Genomic DNA, 20,328 nt, shown 5'->3' on the forward strand with positions numbered 1-20,328 from the left:
GTGGCACATTTAGTCAACCATTTGATTTTAGGATGAATGTTTGTGGCAAAATAGTAGGGACACGTTTTGTTTGTGGCAAAATATTAGGGACAAGTTTTGTTTGTGGCAAAATTTTAGGATGTATTTTTTTTCTTCAATTTAATTTTTTTTATTAATAGTATTTTGATTTTTTAAATAAATTAAAAAATCAAAATTCTATTATTAAAATAAAATAAAATACATTAAATTAGAGAAAAAATACGGTTAAATAGATGAGTAAAAAAAAAAACAACTTGTTATTATTATTAATATAATTTATTTTATTAATTAATTTATAAATAATATTTGGTATTTTAAAATATTATAATTATTTTTGTTTTATTAATAAACAATTTTGTAATTGTAAAAATGAGAAGAAATTTTTTTTTATAATTGTAAAAAATTTTGTACTCCCGGAAATTTCAAAAACGAAATTTCCGGTATTCATTTATAACTACCGGAAATTTCAAAAATGAAATTTCCGGTATTCATATTTATAACTACCGGAAATTTCAAAAATGAAATTTCCGGTATTCATTTATAACTACCGGAAATTTCACTCATTCTGAAATTTCCGGTAAAAAAAATTCTTTTAAATTTTAACAGTTTTATCAAGGGTAGTTTGGACATTTAAAAATAAAATTTTTAAATGAGGGGGTATAGGATTAATTGAGGGGGTACAAAAGCCAATTTTCATGTTAAGAATGTCATTGGGCTATGTGTTCTCCACCCAAATGCCCATTTTACTTTTGATCAAGTGGACGAGTAGAGCTCCGAAACTTGAGAAAATTGGATATGGTACCCCTCAATTAGATTTGTACTCCTGTATTATGAATTTTTTTTTTCCATTTTCATTTATCTTATTGTAAAAAATTTGCCTCAACTTTGTATCCCTTTATCAAAAACATTTATAAGTAAAATTTTTTGCCCAAAAATTTAGTACACAGTAATATCGAAAATTTCGTTCTTGAGAAATCCAATATGCAAAAATTTTAAGAAGTTGAATTTTATGTGCCAAAATAAACCAGATTTTTAATAAAACGAAATTTTTGATACATACAATGTGTACCGAAAATTTTATTTTCGAAATTTTCAGTAGTTAATAATTTCTAGATAATTCCGTTTTGAAATTTCTAATACGTTTTCGTTTTGTAATTCTAGAAATTTCAAATTATTGAAAAAATCGGTATGTATATTTTTTAGTTGTGTTTTTTTTTTAAGTAGGGATGAAGAAACACAATTATGTGTAGATTTGATTGAAATATTCACCATTGATCAAATATTTGAGTCACGAGAAGTTGTAATATCATGGACAAGAGTGAATTGCCGACAAAATCGAACAATTGTTATCATTACTCGTTCTACCACAGGGACTAGAAAGAGAGGAAGAAAGTCAAAATTAATTATCGCTTATGATAGAAGTGAAAAATATAAGTCAAATAAAGGTAACTCCTGGACTTCAACTAAAAGATGTAGTTGTTCGTTTAATGGTGATGGATGGATTATTAGTTTAATATGTGGAGTTCACAACCATGAGTTAGTGGCTACTTTTAAGAAATACATTTGTGGGACGTTTAAAAGAAAAAGATAAGAAACATGTTGATGAGTTGACAAAGTATCAAGTTGCACCGAAACACATCTTATCATCTTTGAGATAATGGGATAATGAGAACATAACTAATATCTCTCAAATTTATAAGCGACGAACAACATATCAGAAGAATTTGAAAGAACCCATAACTGATATGCAACATCAGCTACTTTGTTGCAGGCATGGTACCATCACTAAAATAATCATATAAAACAACATGTGCATATGATCCCCATGTCCGTTTATCGCAAGTATTGCACTATCTGCATTTTGAAATTAATAAAAGATCTTTTACAAGAAGGTTGGCTAGAAATTTCGTGTAAAAACACTAGTCCCGCTCAGTTGATATTGAGAATTTTGGAATCTTTTTTTATTATATGAATGTTTATCATTATACACATAAAGGAAAAGAGGAGTCGTATGAGATGAAAATCTCATGTATGGTTCTGGAACAAAGATTCTTTGAACCGAATGATGACCATAACAGATGTTGGCTCAATCTGAAGGAAATTTTGTGAAAGCTTTATAGAATTATTATGAGGCTATGCGGTTGGAAATTGATCCCTAGGAATGAAGTTATATACTTTATAATATAGATCTTATCTATACAAGTAACGAAGAACATACAGAAGCTTTAGAATACTATTTTCGGGCACTCGAACGAAAACCCATTTTTATGCCAAGCTTTTAACAATATGATCGTGATCTTTCATTATGTGCGACTATCTCCACTATAGAAAGAAAAAAGAAAAGAACAAACAACTCCACAAATACTAATAAATACTAGACACAAAGTAAATATGCTTTCTACTTATATATCGTTCGCAACAACGATTTTTATTAGTTGTAGCAAAGAAACAAACTTCATATAAGTCAAATTATGAATAAATAAAATATATATGCCTAGATATTTTTTTCTATAGATAAAAGATCTAATTGATAGAGGAAGCACCGTAAAGATCAATTAACAAAGTTTTTGGCCGATACAACAAGAATTGCTTACTTAAATGATAATAGATTAAGAATCTACTTATGTAATAAAGTGGATCCCCTAAGATTTTGAGCAGCGTTGTAGTATCATATTCCAAAGATAGCAAGTCTTTTCTTTTCTCATTAAGAAAAGTCTTTCTCAAAGATTCTATAGACATGAATATATAAAACATATATTTTGCATATACAAAAGTAAAACTTTGATTAGCTAGAACTGTACACCCTACAAAATGCAGTAGGTATGCTTTCGTTGCATAGTCAAGCCCACCTTCATGAAGTTTCTTGAAAAACACATCTTTCAACCATTCAAAACTATAAGAAACACCTTTATTCACCCTAGTCTCATTTACAACTTCTATCTCAATCACTCTTAATAGCTCAACAATAAACACATTGCCAAATCTTCACTCATGTTAGTCGGATGTGTGAATAAATTCCCATAGCATGGTATGCTTAACAGACCCTTAACATCGTCGAGAGTAATAATTATTACATCAAATGACAGGTGAAATGAACTAGTCTTTATGCGTCATCTTTCAACAAAGCAGATATAAAATTACCATCAATCGTATGCAAACTTCATCTTTGCAGCAAACATAAGCATGATTTAGTAATCTATTGATCTATCTTAGTAGGTAATACGTATATAATATCAATGAATTTGTCTTATTTTTATCTTTCGAAACAACATTCAATGCACATCTATCCTATTTAATTAAAATAACACATAATAAATTATATTATTAATTAGTTAATAGTGTTTTATGGTATAATAGTTAATTAATTAAAATAACATCATTTATACCGTATAATATATAGCTATACTATATTATGTTAAAATTACAGAGATTCAAAGTCTTAAATAAATTATACACCTATATTACACTATATTATACATATAACAAAATATACATATTGTATTTTACTAAATTGTACAATGTAGGAGTGTACAAGACCTGATTCGTCCTGCAAATCCATCCTGTCCCGTAAGCAATGGGACGAGTTTGACCCGATCCCAAAAATAAAAAGGACAAGACAAGACAAAGACAAGGTAGAAAAAAGGACCGAGTTCGGGTTACTTCTCGGGTTAACCATCTCATCTCAAATTAACTTAAGGACAAATGATTATTTTTTGTTATTATTTTAGGTTATTATTGACTCATTCTCTCTAAAAAAATTAATGACTAACTTAGTAATTTGTAGTTTGTAAAACAATATTATGAGTTACTACTCTTGAATGAATTGAGAAGTGGTATTTATGAGTTTATTTATGTTTAATTATTTTTTCTAAAAAAAAAAAAGTTTAAGGATCACTATTTGACGTCTCATCTTGGAACCAACTCGATCTCGTCTTTATTTTGTCCCGTCCTTAATGAACCCGCAACTCGTGTTAGATCAGGTTAAGGGACCAATTATGGTTTAAAATTTGATCCGATCAAATATAGGGACCGAGTAAGGGACACATCAAACCCGACCTAATCCATCCTTTGTGCACTCCTAGTACAATGTAATAAAATAAATTATTTACTAACAATTTCATCTCACACTCTAGCTGTAATGTGGTTTTCATAGTCCTTAAGGATGGAAAGATCGTACATATTCTAAAAAACATATGTTGATTAGACACAAGATCTGGTTGTTGTTCCTCTTGATGCATGTGATCCTCATATAGATGATCCTACTGTTCCTCCTCTTCCCGTATTCTGATACACAAAATGAACCCAAAAAAATTATTTTTCGAATTTTTTGGTAGTTATGTTTCAACCTGAAAATTCGAAATTGAATTTTGTAGTAGTTATTTTCATCAGGAAAAATTCATTTTGTGAATTTTCAGTAGTTATTTTGTGTATTAGAAAATTTGAAAAATAAAACTTTTAGATAAAGATAACTTCTGAAAAGTTCATTTTTGAATTTTGCAATTAACAATATAACTATTAGAAAAATTGAAAAATAAAATTTCTAATTCAGAGAAAAAATTACTTTTTGGAAAAAATTGAAATTGGAGTATATGTCAATTATCTATTTTTTTTTTTTTTTTATATATATTAATTGTTCACGTGAGAGTAATTTTTTAAAAAACAAAAATTATAAATGTGGAGCACAACTAACTGTGGAGGTACATAATCTAAGTTTTTTTGGTGTGGCAAAAACCGAACATGGGCCTTGATCTTTCGGCTTTAAAATGGTCCAGTATATTAAATTAGAGTTTCAATATGGCCGACATTCGTCTAAATAGAACATACAACTAATGATCTAAAACCATATTCAAATAATTTTTAATTAATAAGATGTCAAATTAGATGAAATTAGTTGTTTTAAATTTAATTTAATCTCCCTACGAATTTGCTTGTCAGTTCACGTCATCTAATATTTATATAAAATCATTTTAGCCTCAGCACCAATTTGGAATCACAATTTTGACTTTAAGATAGAAAAAAAAAAGAGTAAAATGAAAGAAGAAACGACATAATAATTCATGCATCACAATATTAAAATATTTAAAGTTTTATGATTAAATATTATTAAATTATTTTAAAATTGTTCAAATAAAACATATTTTTGTATTGTCGGTAAAATATTAGAATACATAAACTCTTATTTATGTGTAAAATTATTAATTTAATATATATGTATAACAAATTAATAACTTTATTTAGTATACAAATTTCTATAAATGTAATTTAACATATAATTGCTTAAAAAACATTTAACATGGGTATGATGTAATACAATTGTATTATTTTATTTATGAGTAGCAAACAATTATTACACATATGGTTTCTACAATACATTATAATTAATGTATTATAATTGTGTCACATTTTTTTTTAGATATTCCAGACACACGATAAAATTAAAGACACATTCTTTTAATTATTTGACATGAGATGGACATTTTACATAATTGATCATAGACAAATATTTATCTAATATATGATTTATATATTAAATTATAATTAATGCGAAATATATTTTTCTTTAAGATAGAAGATATTCAATAACTCTATTACGAATAAAATAAATATTTTTTTTTTTCAAAAAATGATTCATTAAAATCTATATTTTAACTAACTAAACAGTAAAAATCATCTATTATGTGTATAGTTTCTATAGTAAATTAAAATTAGTGCATAATAATTTTCATCAAAATTTATCTAAACAATATTTAAGAAACACACTATTTATGAAACCAATTGATTCATGAAAGATCATATTTATCTAATTGATGAGTAAAAAATATTTGTCTCTTGCATGATTCATAAAAATTATTAATTAAATACACATTTCTATATTAACTAATTGATTTGTGAAAGATCGTCATTTTCTAAGATTTGGGTAGAAAAATATGCCCCCTATCTTCTTTGTATATCATCTGATAAACATTTAAACACTCATAATTTGGTCAATCCTAAACCGATTTAAATTTCGTCTATTTTTGGTGTGATGTATAATTCGAGGAGCCTCTGTCTATATTCTTTTTTCATCGATCATAATCTTTTTCAAATGGTAAATTGACACTAAAACTTTTTGCTTATATTATCTTTCATAAAAATTATATTTTATTACTTATTCGTATTTTGTTCAAATGTTCGTATGTTATACAACAAACAATCAACCTTTACAAATTCGACTTAAAAAATGATGACTCATTCTAAAAACTTGTTTTCACATATACGTGAAATTGAAACAACCTATACTTTTTTTTGTTGTTTTGTTATCACTTTGTAATAACTCAATAGACCCTTTAAAGAATCAAATGCTCAAATGCACTTTACAAAGGAGGAGAGTGGTAATTGATGCACAATAAATTTTAAATGAGTAGCTCATAGCATACTTCTATATAGAATAGTCATACGAACGAATCAAATTCACACCACGACAAGAGAATCTTGAAACCATGTAAGTATAAGATTATCCAATTATAAGATATTGATTGACACTAATTATACTAACAAAATACATTTTCTTCTTCTTAGTAACCTAAAGTATAAAAATTTATAATTGAACGTATTTATTTAAAACATTATTGAAATATGTAACATTTCTGAGAAGTTTTATGTGAAAATAAATATATTAATTTATTTTTATTGATTCGTGGAGATAATTGACAATTTTAAAAGCGGTATTAAAGGTAATTAAAATTACTTATGGTTAGATGAAAGTTGTTAAGTTAGTTACACTAATAGCACTATATAAAAGTGCATCATACTTTAATTGTAAAAATGATTATTCAAATAATCATTTCAAGTTTTATTTTTCTCTTTAATTATTTGTCTCTTTCTTGGGTTCAACCATGATTCTTAACATGATATCAGATCAATAATAATTATTTCGCTATATTCTTTTTCCAAATTTTCTTTCTCATTTTGAATCCAAATTTGTGATTTGTGATTTTTTATTTTTTTCAACTTAATTGTATAATATTTGTAGATTCAAGATTGAAGATGCCATAGTGATATATTTCACTATAATTTAATTATTTTTAACCATTGTTGGATTTCTTTAATTTGTGCTTCTAACATATGGTAGTAAAACACTTATCATTTTCTTTACTTTTTTACCCTATGATATTAAACATTTCTCGTTCTCTTTGTGCTTCCATCATATTATGGTTAAATTTTGTTGGTCACATTTGACATTTGAAGATCCAAAATTAAATTTTTTGATTCTATATTGAAGTGAATGTTGCAGAGAAACCAAAAGATTTTTAAATTAGCCCAAAGTAGGTCGAAAACTTCGACGAGAGTTATGCATCTTGGCCGCTACCACTTTCTACATGAATTTTGTTGTTTAGCTTAAGTGATTACAGCTTTGTATTTTTTTTTTCTTTCATTAGTTTCATTGTATTTTTCTTTTTCTTGTATTGTTCTTTACAAATTCAAAATGTTGTTACATACTTCCAACTTGCGGGGGACTATACTCTAATTGTAAAAACAATTCTTCAAATAATTATTTTAATTTTAATTTTTCTCTTTAATTATTTATCTTTTTTTAAACTAAATCATGATTCTTAAGAAACGGTATAATATATTACATAAAAAATTCAAACAAAATGGTTGGGGGATGGGAATCAAGTTTTACCCTCTAGCTCTCTAGGCTGTTCAACACAACATCAAATTCCATATCATAAGTTCAAATCCATCCATGAGATACAAACCGTACTATATTAACAAGCTCTTGGTATAAAGTACAAAATAAAAATTCTAGCAAAGCCCTAATGAATATTTCCCTGACTGTAATTTTATACATACACATACTTACAATCACATAGTTTATTTATATTATAAATAAAATTGTTTTTATTGACACTTGATATAATATCATGTGTTATACTAGAAAGCGAATCTGTCTATAACCCCATTAAAAAGTAAAAAACAAAAAAGCGAGGGACATTCCTTCAGTCTCTTTCATTGAATTTCAAGTCCACATCACACATGTACCTATGTAGCAGAAATTTAAAACGCTTTATTACTCTCTGTGTTAAAAATCAAATCACTAGTACTATCTCATGGGAATTCCAAAAGATACCCTTCATCTTTAAAAAATAAAAAATAAAAAATATGTTTTTAGCTTCACATTAATTTGAGATAGGAACAAAATATTTTAGAGAGAATCTATTAGCGGGGTTTTCACGCATGCAGAAATTTAAATACCGGGGGTCCTCTCTCCTGGCCTATAAAAAGTATACTATTTTGATTTTTTATTTATTAATTTAATTGTGAAAATATTTTTTTCGTCTAGCTTTACCCTTTTAGTACAAAAATTTGCAACAGTTTCAAAAGGAATCTGGCCTAAGAATGGGAAACTAAAAATAAATTAATTAATTAGATGGCATGTAATATTGACGACACACGTTCACAATTGAAATTTCATGGAAAAAGGACGCGTGATGGAAACATTCAAATTTGCATATACAACAAGTGTTCTCTCCTTTTTCTAACAAAGGAAACGCATAGTATTTCATTCATAATAAACAAATTTTCTCTTATTATTAATGTTGCCATTGCAAAAGTAAGATACTCTCGCTCACTAGCTAGCTATATAGAAACATGGATAACCGTAAAATTGTATATGTAGTCAATTAATCCCAATTCTCTAATTTTCTTTTTTGGAAGTTTATTTTAATTTTTAAAATTGAGTCTCTAATAAAAAAATGCAATTTAAAAATTTGATAAAATAAATTTTAGTTTTTTTATAAATGTTAATTTCTATAATACACTTCACACATATCAATTAACATGATTCACTGTACATATGCCAATATATATGATGCATACTATTTTGTTAGATTAATTTATGTAACAAAAAAAAAAATGTACAAATAACATGTCACATTCTCCTTTTGAACTCAAATGTACATTTCAACATTGATAACACAACAACTATAATTTTATTTATAAAAACAATTCTACTTATAAAATACATCGATTATAGAAGTCATAATTTATTCAAAAAGAATTTTACTATTGAAGTAATTCTATTAAAAAAATTATTTTATTTTTCTTCGATTTTTCTTCTCTTTATCAATTAGTCTTTTAGACATTTTATTATTTAACTATTTTTTTATTAATGTGATTGTAAATCAATAATTACTTCTTAAAATATAAACAATAATATCAAATTAAACTCTAATAATTTATAAAAGTAAATCAACTATTTCAAACAAATATCATACACCCTACCATCACATGTCTAACATCAATTTTTTTTAATCTTCTATAATTTGGATCTAGACTAATGTTTTAGTTGCCCTTGTCACTACAATTAACTAAAGTGTGTTTGGATAAGAGGGAAAAATTAATTAATTAAGTATTATAATTTTAACTGTGTTTAAATAAGAGAGATTAATTAATTAAGTGTTTAAGAGGGATTAGTTAATTAATTTATTAAGTATTTGATAAATTATTTTACATATATTAATTAGATGTGTATTCATACATAACTGCAATGGTCCAGAAATTATCATCGAAAAAAAGTTATATAAATTAAAAATTTATAAAAGAAAAAATTAAAATTATAAATTAACCAAATTAAACCAACATATTTAAAATTTAACATTCAATTTTATCAATCATAAAGGGCTTTAAATAGAGTATTTATGTCTGACTCTACGGGAATGTGTTTTTTGTGGCTGCTTCTATAACTCTGACCGTTGCTTTTATAAGCTTGACCTATGATTCATCACCGTTCATATAAATTTTACTGAAATGAATGTTTTAGAATTTTTGTTGTAAAGTTTAAGTTCGTCAGTAGTTTTAATTTTTTTTATATAAAGTTTAAGTTCGTGAGTAGTTTTTTCGTTTGTATTGGGTGATTTTTATTAAATCTAAATTGTCACATCTTCGCTATCAATACTGCATATCTTCGCTATCATACAGTCATATTCGTTATTAATTATAAAAAATGGACCACATGAATTTAAGTATTAATAGTAATATAAATTAATTGGATGAATTAAAAAATGTCAGCAGTGACAAAGTCAAAACGGGCTAAGATAGAAAATACAATGTTCAATTCAGTAAAATGATTACAAGATTATACTACTATTTTTTTTATAAGTCTCATTGACATTGCTTTTGGAAAAATATTTTTCGCTTGATATTAAATATTTTTCAAATTTATTACGTTTATACCTTTTTTAAACATACTTATTATCCATATTATTATTATTATTAATTTATTTTAAAATAAAAAAATTAAATTAAATATATTAATGTGTAAATTAATAATATTTTATTAATATATAAAATTGAATATTAGTATTACTGTTATGGTTCTTTTTATTAGAATAATTTTGCATTTGCAAGCATGACAATGAAGAGAATTGGTACGACCTCGTGGGATATTCATAGCTGACGTGTCTAACCGTGTTCCAATTTATTTTTTCACCTAAAATTTCAGCATGCTGGGCCCAACCCAAAAACTGAATTATTGATAATCAAATAATAACAAATGCTAATAAAAATAAGAAACTTTTATAATAGTTTTAAAAAAGTAGAATGTATCGTTAATCTTATTTTTTTTAATTAATTAACGTATTATTTTTTTATGTCAACATCTATATATTATATATTAATTATATATTAAGTTGATCAAATTATTTGTATTAGTACATTTATATTTTCAATTTAATCTTTTGAATTTAATAAATTTTTTTATTTTAATTACAATTAAAATCCTTATCAATTCAAAAGTTCAGAATTCCTTCGTTTCCTTTCGCGAAACCGCACCAAAGAAAATCGCCTCATATGTCGTCGATCACACATAGCTAGGGGTGGGAATAAGTCAGGTCAGGTCAGACCTTGAAAGGCCTGAGTCTGACCTATGATTCATTTTTTAGGCCTAAGTCTGGCATACGGTCTATCATAGGATTTTTTCTGCCTTGGCCAGGAAGCCTATTTAAAAGTCTTATTCATATTAAAACATTTAAATGCTCTGTTCATACCACATGTTCTCCACATACCAATATCAATGTATATATCTATATATATTAAACAAAAAATAATTTTTCTAACAAAATAATTTTTAAAAAATCTGAAACAAACATCCTTTAAACCCTAAAACATAATTCTTAGTTTTAAATAATAAATTTTTTTTTCTAAAACAAACTCACCAATTATTATTTCTCAAACAAATATGGAAAGACTACTGAGTTATTGACTAATTGAATGGCTATCGAAAATGAAATGATTAAAAAAAATGGAATGACTACCGAATATGGAATGTCTACTGAGTGATTGCTTAATTGATAGAATTTAAAATAGGAAATAATACTATTAATATAATAATAAAAAATAATTTTAATAAATTATTATATATATATATATATATATATATATATATATATATATATATTTAAAAAGTTAGTTTGTTATTTAAATTTGTTTAGATTTTAAAAAAGTGTTACTTAAATTAATTAAACAAAAAGAAAAATCATATATTTGTGGAGAGTTAAGTATCTTTTTAAATATTTGAACTTATGTAATTAAGAAATAGATAATATATATTTTGAAAAATATAACTATTATAGTTTTACTACAAACATTGAAAAATTGTATAATTTAGGATTCAATTTTTAATTATTTAAATAATTTTTTATTTAAGTTATTTTAAATGTGAAACTTTAATGTCTTGAATAAAAAAAGTCGAAAACATTATTAGGGCTAGTTGTACACGTGAATATAATATTCATAATTATAATTAAATATTTGATTCAATAATATACATATATATATATATATATATATATATATATATATATATGCCGACCTGTCAGGCCTAATAGACTTTTTTATAAGCCTAAGTCTGACCTATTTAAATAAATAAGTTTTATTATTAGTTTGAGCCTAACCTTTTTATTAAATTAGTTTCTAGTAGGCTACGCCATAGACCTCTGTCGGACGGCCTAGCCTATTCCCATCCCTACGCATAGCCATTGTTACACGTCGTTTTCAAATTTATCTTTGATTCTCAATAAACTAACAACAAAGATAGACAATACAGAACAAAAGAGAGAGGCGATAAAAAAAGGTAGACGAAAACGGTGAAAAATGGTGTACATAATTTTTTTATTATTTTTTACATATAATTTAATGAATAATTATTAATTATTTTAAAATAGAAAAAAATGTAAAACTTCAAAAGTTAATGATTTTAAATTTAAAATATAGTCAAACTTATATATGAGATGTTATTAGACTATTCATAATTTAATTTAATACTAACAAACATGTTAGTTTTCAATTGTACCATAAAAATCTCCTAAAAATAAAACTAGTAGTGGAGTATTTAATTTCACGAGTTAGAGAAAATTGTAAACTTTTCAAAAATATAAAATAAAATTGTAAAATTGACTTCAATATTAGAGGACATGGGCAATATCAAAACAAGTTTTAACCACTTTAGTATTTATTTCAGCTGTAGCGAAAGGTAAGTGATTAACGAGTGTTTTCCTTATAAATATACTTGAACAAAAGTGGATGAATATATATATATATGTATATATATTGGGTATAGAATGTTGAGATGGCCCATCCTTTCTAATTGGGTAGAGAGAGCAGAGACGCGAAGTCTTTATTATGCATGTCATTCCTCAATTTATATGACATGACATAACCTTTGACAAGGTGGGAGGTTTAATAATTCACGTCTAAAGATGAGTACGGATACAAAGGGATACATCAAAATAAACGTAATGTAGGGGCATCTAGGTGTGTATGTATTATATTATGTGGATCACCACAACGAGGTATCTTTTTGTGACGTGATTTTTCACGATAAATATCTCCTTGTCTAAACACTTTGCAACACCAAATTAAAATGTTAATTTGAGCTTTAGATATCAATTGATCACCGCTCTCAATCTAATACAACCAATTAGAGCATTTGACCTATAACTATATGTTTATTTAGATAGACAAAGGTTAATAAGTTTTTGTTTTATTTTTTTTGCAAATACAAAAGAATTACTTCTTTCTCATTAAAACCATGGCTCAAATTGTGCCCACATGACCAAATACAAATCAATTATTGCCAAGCAATATATACATGCATTGAGACACTTGTCGATGTTTATGCATGTATTTTAGTAAAATAGTGATTATGTTCGTTTTCACCGACGGGTGGCAGGGATGCGAGTATATGACCATCACCAAAGATAAATTAGCCAAAAATACCAGAATAAGAGAAGGATGAAACAATCAATGGATGATGTCCTAAAGAAGGTTGGAGTCTCGAGAGAAGCATCGAATTACCAAGAAACTCAATCAACAAACGAGTCAAACAAAAGAACGAATGCAAAAAATGTATATCATCATTCCAAGATAAGGCATAGCAGAAAATATATATCATCATTCCGTGATATCAAAATGAGCCACACTACAAAGTGCAACACCGAAGCTATAGTCCTTGAATTTTATCAAAATTACCAAATGAATAGAATACCGAAAACAAACTGAACAAAATGGGTGGCTTTACTACGACTCATCCAAACCACCTGAGCATCTTGTACCACACTTGTGTAGAGATATCACAACTTAGAAAAAGATGGTTCACCGTTTAGAAGCGCCTCCATCTCCATTTCCCCAATAGGCGTTGAGTGAATATCCACAAATTTTTCACCCCAAGTTCTCCCGCTTGTTTAGATTAACAGACATCAGAACAACATACCCATTTTAGTCTGTCCTATGGAGAGCCCACATAAATCTCATTTGAATTATGAATTTTCCACACCTTTGCTCGCATCTCGATGAAAGAGAGTAATGAAAATCATGATGATATTAATGGAAGATTGATGGAAATAATGATGACATTCATGAGAGTTAATGTTGACGTGAATTGAAAAATAAGTAAATGTCACGTAAGAGTAATAGTGTTTATAAAGTGGAGGTATGAAACTTGGGATGTGCCCCAAGGTATACCCCCATTTTGAAAAAGAACGCCATCAAAATTGATCACCACACACGCACGCGAATGACGCTATCCGTTCGCGTCAGACTTGGGCCTTGGCTAAGTGGAGTATATCTTTTATTATATAAAAAATTAATAAATAAATTAATTATTTAATATTAAACGAATATTTGCGTTTCTATCTCTCATTGATTCGTTAATTATGTAATTGCTCTCCACCGAGTCAACATTGATCCAATCTTCCTTCCTAGCTTCCTGCATCTGTTTATTGCCGCGGCCAAACCCTAATATCTGGACTCACTCATCTGATTATTTCCCGGTCAAAAACCTAGTAAAGTTTGGAGCGCACATTTTTGTAGTAAAAAACCTAGGGTAGTTTGGAGTGCAAGTTTTGGGAATCTAGACTAATGGATCGGTAGTTTTTCTCATATCGAGTTGTAGATTTCCCTTAGAAATAGAGGATTCTCCTTAGTTGGAAAAATACACCAGAAGTTCTCCGCATCTGAGGCTTTTAACTTCTCCCATTTCTTTCTCACTTCTTCTCTTTCTTTCGAGTAGTCACAATACCATATTACGAGTGACAACCATATTGAGGGTGTAATTGTAGAACGATTTTCTACGGTGCTGTGAAACTCCGATACAATGTATCTGGGATGTATTACTTTGGGAACTTCGTAGTTGATAGTCTGTTTTACAAAATTTAAGTAATACTGCGAAACGTTTTAAAGAAAGCGACTTAGTTCGCGACGTACCCCAATAATATTTTTGGTGGCATAAATTAATTTTTAAAAGTTTTTTGAAAAAAAAAAAAATCACTGAGAGGTAAAAAATAAGAATACTATTGTGGACATAATTCATAAGAACAATATTTCCACCAAAGTTTACGAATCAATATCTCTACAAGATCAAAGTGTTTTACGAAGAGAGTTGTGCAAAGGTTCTCAATGATCAGAGAGTTTACAGTTCAGAAAAAAAATGTCTGCCATTGTCATGAATGGTTCATCCATATTTACATCTACTAAACAACTTTTGTAGATATAACTTGTAAACTCTTGAATTGATGACCCCTTATCACTTAAATAAACTCTTACATGTTTCTCTCTTCAAATCAAATCATCCACATGAATCACTGGCCATAACAAATTCAAAGTTCATGTGTAATAAACATACAAGACTACCAATGAGGCTCAATACGATATATATTGGCAGATGTTATGAATTAATTATAGCTAGATAAAATGCTATTAAATTAATAATTAAGGTACAAAAGCATCATTAAGTACAAATATTTTAATGGGGCAAAAAAGAAGCACAAAAAAACAACCTACTATACAGTTATACATATCACCAGAGAAAGCTACCCTAGCTAGCCAGCTGATGATCATGATTACACATAAGGCTACAGTTTCTCAAACCGTATTCCCCTTCTTCCTTTCCTTCCATAAAATGCAAATTAAAGAGAAAGGAATATCATAGAGAAACAAAAAGGAAAAAAAATGTTTTCTTTTGATATATCATCATCATAATAATGATGTTATAATAATATTAATAATAATAAAACAACCAGCTATAAATATGTATTATTAATTATGATGATTATTATGTGAAGTAATAGTAATAATAATAATAATATTATAGGGAAGTTGAAAATGAAAATAAATAAAAAATTAAATGCCTCCAAAGTCTCTAAGAGAGAAAGGTGTTTTGTCGGGCATGTTTCCGGCGTGACGTAGCCCTAAAGTAAGTGACACGTCACCAGAAGTGGTCCCAAATCTTATGAGTGTAGAACCAATGTCAGATGTAGCAGCAGAAGCGGTCCCATATTCGGCTGTAACAAAGCTGCCATGACGACACGTGTCATCTACAACCATTGATCTGTTGTTATTTTGTGGGGACAAGTCTGTGTCGGAGATAGGTGGCGCCACCTCAGAGACGGTGGTTTTGGTGGCGGAGGTAATTGCTTGGTTTTCCGAGAAGCCTTGTCTATTAATTGCTGTTGTAAGTGACACGTCGTTTTCATTTGCATTGATATTGGATCTCTTTGATGTTGTTGTTGAAGAAGGTGTTGGAGTTTGTGCAATTGTCGTAGCAATGTTGTTGTGACCACTAGTGTTGTTGCTACTGTTTTGATTCTTTTCTTTATTATTATTATTATTATCTTCTTCTGTATCTGATCCTTCTGCTTCTTTAAGTTCTTCTTGGTACATATCTTCTACCATGGGTTTCCACAAACGAACCCTGGCATTAATGAACCAGTTTGATACCTGAAAATTATTAACAAACATGTTCAATTCATCCATATATATGTTGTATGTAGATGCTATGCTACTACATTTCTGGTATTTATTTTAATGCACTCTAATAGTATCCCCAACAAGTAGTTTAGTACTTTGGTTAATCATTTAAGTCACGTCCAAGAAGTTATAAAAAAGAAGTCTCAAGTTTAAATTAAAAATAAAAAAGTTTATTTAACTAGTAATTTATTAAAATTTATCTATAAAAAAAAAAAAGAATGAAAAGGTAATATTCATTTTTACACACTAACTAATCAATGTTTTATTAAATGGTCTTTACATTACTAATGAATTATAATTGTTAGATTATTAAAATATTTTATTTTAATTATAATTATTTAAAAAGTTACAAATAATTGATTGTGTTGTTGTGATGTGTTAACATTTAGTTAAGACATATGAAAATTATACTCTATTTTTATACCAACTTGATTGATTAATATCAATTATATAAACTTAAACTTTAGATGTATAACAAATTATTAATTTGTAGAATAGTTAAAATATTTAATTAATTATGAAATAAATATTAGTAATTGATGGAAAATTAGAAAATGTAAAAATCTGGATATATTTTCAAATAGAAAAGCATAGAAAAAAATGAGAGATAAAAGTTCCAAAAGAATCAAATGCGAAAAATATAGAAAATATATTCCCTCTAGTCTTAAATATGTAAAAAAAATTAAATATTGATATATTTGTTCAAATTTTAAACTAAATAAATTAATATTTATTGACACAACTTTCTTTTACAACGAGAGAGAGTAATATGCATGCACTTGGCACTCGGTTTAAAAAAATGGCACAATTTTAGCATGCAAACTCGAGCTATGCAGTTGATATCGACCTCTAGTTTTAATTTAAGCAAACATTGCAAGTACATACATATAATATACATTTCAGTAATTCAATTGTGTTGTCTGTTCTAGGAAAAAAGGAAACATAAAAGACATGCTTTCTTTCGATTCTGTTTGTCCCTCTATCATATATATGGTAGTGATATCGACCTAGTTTCCCATTATCAATTTCCTAAAGTTATTTTTGAAATTGTAAAATAAATACACATTAGTTCATTGTAAATTAGACAATTAATTTTTTTTAAAGAGAAAAAAATTGTAAAATACATATAAAAGAGAATTAAAGTTCTACCACTCTTACACTATCTTTATTTTTTTAACCAAAACACAAGTTTTTGTACCATTTTTTGTTGACATACTATAGGACAAAAAAATACTACTCAATATGAATGAATGAATGATATAGTGCAATTATATATGAGTTGTTTTTATTTAGAAGCTAGGGACAAAGTTTTGTATGACCGTGAACCTATAGATTCTACAATGTGTTGTCCTTACCCCGTGTCACTTACTATTATAGGTGTAGGCATATACATAAGGGGTAAGAAGTTAACACGTAGGTGTTGATATAATATACAAATTAGGAAGATATAGGGGAAAAGTACTGTTTAATGAGAATATAATTTACTACGTGCTATAGTTTTATTGAGTAAAATATATACTATCATTTAAATCTATTGTTTTGTGCTATCTTATGTCTCTGACAGTTTTTTGTACAAAAGAAGAAATTAATTAATAATTATTATAAAAAAAAATAACAGTTTTTGTATTATGTGACACTAAAAAGAAAAAGGAAAAAAAATTGCATTTATATATGCTGTGTAGAGAGGGCATAAACATGAAAAGGAATTTACCACGATGAGACAATAATATCTAGAAAAGATCATTTATTTTCCTTATTTATGGTCCCTATTGTGTAGTTGGGGGGAAGTGAAGCCAATTGATATGAGAGAGAAAGTTTATGAGTGAGAGGGAAAAAGTGAGTGAAACTCGAAAACAGCTAAACTTTCAATAAAATTTCATGTCTCTTTATTTTTATGATCAATTTCATAGTTATGTCAAAAAGGAAATGTAAGAAACCCCAAAAAAAGGTTTCAGATAAGAAGAATAGAATATTGAGAATTCTAAATTAGTAAAAACATTATTTAAAAGTATATTTATATTTTTACAGTAATTAAGTAGAAGATATATTTCATTTTTAAATTAATTTCGTAACATTAATATATTATATTCAATTCAAATTTGAACGTAATATCTGATTTTATCATAATTTAGTTGTACTACTTTAATACTACTAGCATGGAAACTTGTCATTAATTTTAGCAGTTTCAGGAGGTCCAATAATTTTTTTTAAAAGAAAAAGAAAGGGCACATTGGTGTATGTGTTAGTATGAAAGGAATAGAATGAAGGAGAGAAAACAAAAGCAAAAACAATGTAAGTTGCATCTGAAGATATAGAGCTGGTCCCTTATGTTGTGATCCATTCCATGAAAGGAAGATGATAGATAATATATGCATGTGGTCCGTGCATGTAATAATGAAAAAAGAAAAGAAAAAAATAATTGTCTTATTCTGTTATCACGTATATGGATTGTGGAAAGCTAAGAATGGAGAGAAGGCGAACCTGATTTCTGGAAAGGCCAGTCTGTCGTGCTAAGAGTTGCTTATCTGCATCACTAGGGTACCTGAGAAAGAGACCAGAAAATGACATCACACTCTTTTCCTTTAACCGCGTCTATATAAACATACACACACATTTTCTCTTAATATTACTACTATCAATTATCTTTCTTTTTTTTCTTCTTTCTCTCTGTCTCTCCCTTTCTGGGCGTAAGAATCTATGAATTTACTACAAACAAACATCGCTGCAAACGCTGTACTACTTTATTATATATGCTTAATTACTCACTTACTTATTTCTATTCATTGCAATTCAAATGCATGTACATATTTATATTTACAGCTTTTTACTGTCCACGGAAGCTATTAAAATTTCAGCCTCTCTGCAATATATATTAATGACCTTTTAGATTCTATCTTTGGGGTGGGACTTTCTCTCTCTCTCAACCTCCTTTTTTTCCTCTTCGTTAATTAACAGAAACCTGTCCTACACACTTTACTTTTTTTTTTTTTATACAAACTAGTATTCATCACAGTATCTATCGTATTGTGTGTTTTGCTTTTTCACAATTTTATCATTATGTCATATGGAATATATTATATACCTCTCCATCATTAACTGCTTTTTCTCTTGTCTCCCAAGTCTAATATAATATAATTATTTTATGAGGAGATTAATTCCACTCCATGCAAGTTATATATATGAACTTCCATGCTAGCTATAAGTGTAAGGTATCTTACCCTAAAATTTATAATGGAAGCTAAAATCTCTACAGCAACTACATAGTTGTTGAATTTGGATCACTAACTCTATGGTTTTAAATTTTGATCGAAATGACAATGGTGTTGCTATATTTTATATTTTGAACAACTACAATCAATATGAATATTTTATGGGATATTATTAGTTGTGCATGTTAGAGTCACAAACTCCTTTCGTTGTCTCAATTAACACTTGAGTTACACCTTTGGGATAATGCAGTCTTAACTACCGTTTTGATGTTATTGCACAAAATAAATAAATAAATAATAATTAAGGCTCAACTCAATGTGTTGTCGCAAAATGTTTTGAAATTCCTAATCTTATCATAAATAATATTTAAGGTGAGAAATTAAAAGAGTATATAAAATAATAATGAGGTTGAGAATTTAGTAGGAAATAATAGTGAGAAAATGTAAGGAGTGAATAATTTATAATAATAGTAGTTGTTTGGAGAATTAATAATGAGAGAGAAAGAGAAAGAGAACGTACGGGTGAAGAAAATGTTCAAAAAGCCAGGCTCTCAAAATGTTGACAGATCGTTCAGGCAATCCTCTCTGTGGTCTCCAAGCTTCTTGTTCCATCATACCCATTTGATGAAACGCTCTTTGTTGTCTTAAGCTTTGTTCAAGAATTTTAAGTCTTGGTGTCTCACCTTTGGTCAAACCTGAGGTCCCCACACCATCTTTCTCTCCCAATAACTCACAACTATGTTTCAATTGTGCTGTTATTGCATCCTTTAGACAACGAAAATGGCGTGACATTGCTTTCTGAGCTAGTGCTGTGTAT

The 20,328-nt window shown here is 27.7% G+C and overlaps 1 protein-coding gene across 1 annotated transcript in view; it reads right to left on the minus strand.

Moving 5' to 3' along the window:
• Positions 1 to 15,189: 15,189 nt before the first annotated feature.
• Positions 15,190 to 20,328, minus strand: part of LOC101504960 (BEL1-like homeodomain protein 2) — a 9,094-nt gene continuing 3,955 nt past the window's right edge. Inside the window, exons 4-6 of the mRNA XM_073363700.1 lie at positions 20,032 to 20,328; positions 18,784 to 18,844; positions 15,190 to 16,272 (exon numbers count right to left, since the gene is read on the minus strand). The exon at positions 20,032 to 20,328 is cut by the window's right edge and continues 26 nt beyond it. Of these exons, the coding sequence (XP_073219801.1) occupies positions 15,676 to 16,272; positions 18,784 to 18,844; positions 20,032 to 20,328 (955 nt within the window). The 3' untranslated portion in view covers positions 15,190 to 15,675. The remainder of the gene's footprint in view (positions 16,273 to 18,783; positions 18,845 to 20,031) is intronic.

The sequence above is a fragment of the Cicer arietinum genome, chromosome 7 (assembly GCF_000331145.2).
Source record: "Cicer arietinum cultivar CDC Frontier isolate Library 1 chromosome 7, Cicar.CDCFrontier_v2.0, whole genome shotgun sequence".
Classification (NCBI taxonomy): domain Eukaryota; kingdom Viridiplantae; phylum Streptophyta; class Magnoliopsida; order Fabales; family Fabaceae; genus Cicer; species Cicer arietinum.